Source organism: Cydia fagiglandana, chromosome 9 (assembly GCF_963556715.1).
Source record: "Cydia fagiglandana chromosome 9, ilCydFagi1.1, whole genome shotgun sequence".
Lineage (NCBI taxonomy): Eukaryota > Metazoa > Arthropoda > Insecta > Lepidoptera > Tortricidae > Cydia > Cydia fagiglandana.
In genome coordinates, this window is record NC_085940.1 from 18,448,484 (window position 1) to 18,454,401 (window position 5,918).

General features: G+C 33.3%; 1 protein-coding gene across 1 annotated transcript; it reads right to left on the reverse strand.

Moving 5' to 3' along the window:
- Positions 1 to 255: 255 nt before the first annotated feature.
- Positions 256 to 4,386, reverse strand: LOC134667664 (uncharacterized). Its single transcript, XM_063525086.1, has 3 exons — positions 4,333 to 4,386; positions 3,228 to 3,368; positions 256 to 765 (listed from the first exon to the last, which is right to left on the reverse strand). Exons 1-3 carry the CDS (start codon positions 4,384 to 4,386, stop codon positions 256 to 258), a joined length of 705 nt encoding a protein of 234 aa, XP_063381156.1.
- Between the last annotated feature and the right edge of the window lie 1,532 nt (positions 4,387 to 5,918).

Genomic DNA, 5,918 nt, shown 5'->3' on the forward strand with positions numbered 1-5,918 from the left:
CGAACAACTACCGTCAACCGGTTGAATAGGGATGGCTGGGGTAAATAGGGACATAATTTAAAATGAGACTTACCTGACAATTTCTTTAAAAATATCCACACTAAACTAATAGTAAATATTGTAAGATACAATTTGTGTAAGTTTTTTTTTTAATTGATAGTTAAATCACATTTTAAGTTTTGTCCCTATTCACCCCAGCCATCCCTATTCACCCCGGTTGACGGTATATTTTATTAAGGCTACTAGAGCTCTCAGCTAACCAACAATTTTTTCCAAGTTAGAAAAATCCGGCCAACCTTCGTCTGTTTCATGGTTCGTCGTTTTTTTCTCCGTTTTATCATATTTCGGTCCCTTACTCTTATCCTCTTCTTTCGTCTTGATTTCTTCTTTAGTTATATCACCAATACTGTTGTTGTTGAGTCTCTGATACTTAACTATTAGTTCTAAAATGTCATGTTGCATATTTACTTTCAAAGCACTTGTTAAATTTTTCATGGAATTGCCGACGTACTGTCCAAATACGAAGTCTTCATTGACTTGATGTGCCAGAAACTCTCTACCCAGTTGTGTGAGGACGTCCTTTACAAAGTTGACAGCATTACTATTCGGTGCTCTTGTGATGCGGGTATTATTATCAATTGCGTTTTTGCGCATTGCTTTCCCTCTGTCGAATTTAGGTCTTATAGGCGGGGGTCCGACCGCAACTGACACCACTCCATCTGTGTCCATGTCATCAGGTCTAAGTGGTGTTAAGTGTCCAGATGGCTGAATAAAATAATAAATTGTCAATTAATGAAAGGGAATTTTTACTATTTGTGTAAAAAAAACCATTGTCTTCTGTTTTATCAGCACTAGCCTTTTCTGATAAAAATTAATAGATGAAACTGTTAGTTTATGTTATAAAATTAGTATAATAGGTTATGTTTATATAAGATGGAGTAAATATAAGACACGGGTAAATAAGACTAAGTTATTAACACTCATAAACTTATTCCATTTCATTAAAATATGGTTGTCTGTAAAGTCGGTTTACGGACGATAATTTTGCGTGATAACGTCATAAGAAAACATTACCATTACATTACGTAACTTTACCATGGCGATCTGTCCAGAACATTACCATGGAGATCTGTCCACAACGTGACACTTTTTCGTGCATCATCATCGATTCATAATCGATTCACGTCAAAAGAAGCCTTGTGTGTAGACTTCTTTTTAAATGAAATATAATATATTTTTGAATGTTAAAAACTTAGTTTTATTTTACCCGTGCCTTATATTTATATTTTTCATTCGATAGCGCGCCGTGACGTTCGCGTTTGAGTTACGTATCATTTTGTATAGTATATTGGGTTTCCAAAACGTCCCGCTTGGCGCGCTGTTCAAAATTTCATACAAAAATAGACAACGCAAACGCGAACGTCACGCTATCGAATGAAATTTACACTAGAGGTTCTGTTGAGGCCGAACAACCGGACGTACTTAAGTATTCTTGCCAAGCTGAAACGGAGACCTTCGCTTCATTTGGTCGATAAATATGATACTTCATAAGTATTTTGGAGTGATTCTCAAGAAAGTGGCACCGACAGGTTAAAGTTAGTATTTTTTTTACGAATGAAAAATATGTTTTACTACTTCAAGTACCTACCCCAAATTTTCAAAAGGGAACGGAAAATGTAGAAATTATTTCATACAATATTAAAATGACGTTATTACATTAGCCCCATACCAAATTCTTAAAATAATAGAGACAAGTTAAAGTTAACATTCCGTTACAAAACCCCAGATGTCTGCCTTTGCCGACTTCCTAGCCTAGTCTATATACCCTGCCTACGAAGCAAGAGGTCCCGGGTTCGAATCCTGGTAAAGACATTTATTTATTTGCGTGATTGATTAAGTATCACAAATATATTTTGTTCTTAAGTTATGGATGTTCTCTATGCTTAAGTACTGTGGGATTAGGATTGTGTTCAATTGTACATTTGTAAAATGTATTCATAACTTCAACTTCAACTTTAAATAATTTTATTGCCAAAACATGATAGGTTAATAGGCGAAGGGCGGGTTTAAATTCAGCAAGTTGTACCCGCACCTTTTTCATTACTTACACAATTTTTTGCACAATGTTTAGATTAATACTTAACTACTTACTCCTTATACCTAAGATGGACTAATTACCTACCTAACCCTTATACACTATACCTAAGAACTTATGTAAAAAGTAATGAAATAAACGCATTTGTATTAATATATATATATAGGTAGTTACAGAAATATGATAACAGTACAAACAATACATATTAAGTATTAGTTAAGAATACTTGTGAATGTACAATTGTACATTTGTAAAATGTATTCATAGCTTCAACTTTAACTTTAAATAATTTTATTGCCAAAACATGATAGGTTAATATATATAGGTAATTACAGAAATATGATAACAGTACAAACAATACATATTAAGTATTAGTTAAGAATAATTGTGAATGTATAGTTGTACATTTGTAAAATGTATTCATAACTTCAACTTCAACTTTAAATAATTTTATTGCCAAAACATGATAGGTTAATATATATATAGGTAGTTACAGAAATATGATAACAGTACAAACAATACATATTAAGTATTAGTTAAGAATACTCGTGAATGTACAATTGTACATTTGTAAAATGTATTCATAGCTTCAACTTCAACTTTAAATAATTTTATTGCCAAAACATGATAGGATAATATATATAGGTAGTTACAGAAATATGATAACAGTACAAACAATACATATTAAGCATTAGTTAAGAAAAACGCATTTAACTGATTTGCAAGACCGAAGTGATCCCAAAATTGTAATTATTGTAATCATATTGCTAGTAGGTACCACTTTTTAGTATAAAAGAAGTAGATATTTTAGTTTTAAGTGTTAAGTATTAGATTTATACATATACACAAACATATTAGTTTCTACCCTTGCTTTTTCGGAAGAGCGGGGTTCTCTGTCACAAGCATATGTGTTGCTTAAAAGAAAATCCCAACCTTTACTGTAACAACACTATTACAAGCGATAAAAAACACTCCATTCATTTGTTTTTATTTTTTTTCCATTTTCTAATCTAGTTCTTTTGTATGACAGGCGCCCTACATTCGGTAATTCACGTCGGCTGGAGTTACCATTACCAAGGTCATATTCAGAACTGATCTTGAACGCTGGTCTCCCGTTTATCGTTATAAGTACCTTTCTTCGTAGCTCTCGGTATCCTGGTTCTCTGGATGGGTATCTTTTGCCTTCAGAGCCTGGGGGGTAATATTTGGAGTTATCGAGGGTTGCCCTCCGAACTTTTAATGACTTCTTTTCTTCTGACTGTGGACACTGCCTCTGTCATATAAATAAATAAATATTATAGGGACATTCTTACACAAATTGACTGTCCCACGGTAAGCTCAAGTTTAATATTTTAAACTTTCGCGTTTTGAATACATATTAACTCACATTATAGACGGGTCTAACGCGAATTATATTCAATTACCTTGATTTACCGACGTTTCGACACAGGTTTCACTGGTCGTGGTCAAGAATCAAGGTAATTGAATATAATTCGCGTTAGACCCGTCTATAATGTGAGTTAATAAGTTCAAGTTTGTTGTATAAACATATGTGACGTTCCACGGCAAAAGGTACCTTATGGCGGCTGGCGCTTACGTCGCATAGCGCCGCAATAATATCGGAGCGGCGTTAATAATAACGTAAGCGCCAACCGCCATAAGGCACCTTTACCCGTGGGACGTCACATATTAATGCAGTAATTGTATATAAAAATATTACTATATTTCCATGAATATACCGTAAACAAAAGTTACTATAGTCCTTTGTAGTCCAGTTTTTAATGTTGATTATTAACGAGCCTTTTTGATTTGTACTCTTTACATTTATTTTGGAGGTTATATATACTAATTAATGCTTTCTCTGCAAGTATTAAATATTCATACTCAACAAATTTAGAAAATATTTATTTATATTTTAATGGAACTTGAATTTGGAAGTAATGTCATTATTCATGATTGTGCCCGACACAAATTGCATTCAAAGATTTTTAAATAATTACATGGTTGAACCGGGAATCGAACCCGCTACACGAGAAAAAAAATACCTTGTAGCTTTATCATACCGATCGAAAGGCTTCATCATAAAGATTTTTTTTTTCTAAATAACATAGTGTCAGAAATAAAAGGAAGACCATGAATTTTAAAAATTTTAATTCAAAATTAATCAATTTAATTTATAAAATGCTCAAAATGAGTCCCATTTTCTTTCCACACTCTATAAAAAAATAGGTACTTACAGATATAATAATCTGCATAGCCAGTAGCACTAGAAGAAACAATCTTGATTCCATCGCGATTACTGATCAACTGTTACGCATTGCGGTTGACATCAACAGATACGTGGAAGACAATAGTACTGCACCGATGTGCATAACAACCCCAAACGCCATTCCAAAATACATTCAATTATGTACCGTATTCCCGAACAATAAGTATCATATTTGAAATGGCTGTTTATGTAGTGCGCAGAGAAGATCTCAACTAGTAAACATGGTGGACAATGCAAGAGAAATGTTTGTTTATTCCTTAATGTGTGTTACATAACATACATTGCATGCTCTTTTTGAAAATATTATCTGGGAGACATTGAAAACATATAAAAACTCAAAAATGAGCGTTTCCCCAGAGATAAGACCTAGCTAGATCGATTTATCGCCCCTGAAAACCCCCATAATATAGCAAAGGACCCCGCAGCGGCCGCAGCAAATATAGGGAAAAAGTGGTTTCAGTTAAATCTCACGAAATTTTAGTATGATGTTAATTTGGCTCTTCTGATTATTTTTTTGTATGGGCACAACTCTCTCAGAAGTATACTTTCAGAAATAATCAATGTAATTGTTTGATACAAAATATGTGTTTACGTAATCATTTTTACGTAATTCCTCCTCCTGACAGTTGTTGGCTGCACCTTATAACGTCAATAACTGTCAGTGCGTGTCATAACAATATATCGATTTTATAAAACATGTCGTGTAAATAGAATTATATTCTTGATTATTTCTGAAAGTATACTTCTGAGAGAGTTGTGCCCATACAAAAAAATAATCAGGAGAGCCAAATTAACATCATACTAAAATTTCGTGAGATTTAACTGAAACCACTTTTTCCCTATGTTTGCTGCGGGGTCCTCATCGAAATCGTTAGTCCGTTAGAGCCGTTTCCGAGATCCCCGAAATATATATAAATAAATAAACAAGAATTGCTCGTTTAAAGACATAAGATTAGATAAGATAGATAGATTTCATTAGATAGATAATATAGTAATAGAAAAAAAAAATTTTAGTTTTGTTTTTTCAATTTTTTGAACATATTTGTACATAAAAAATAAATGTATATCTATCTATCTATCTATCTAATTATAACAATGGTGTCCTTACATGTCCGTTGTGCACACAGGTCTTTGTTAATAAGATCGGCTATCGCAAGCCATACTGCCGTATTCGAACTTCAAGATATTCACAAGAGACGACACGTACTAGATCCATTCTAGATACGTTATAGTTTTGATATCAACAAGTTCTCTTTTGCATCGCAATTCGGGCAACCAATGTCACTTTTATGTTAGATAGAGTAATATATCTATTAGACGTGAATTGGATCTCTAAGTCATATCCTGTGGAAATCGTTCAAGAGTATCTCTAGCTTCGCGCAAATGTCAAATTAGACAGGTTAGATCTTAAACATATCGTTATCGTATCAATCAATCAATCAATCAATCAATCAATCAATTTATTTTGCTATCTTGGTGATGTCTAAAAGATATCTAATAGATGTCTATTTCAAAATCCGAATCGGGCCCATACGCGGGCACACGAACGTCTTC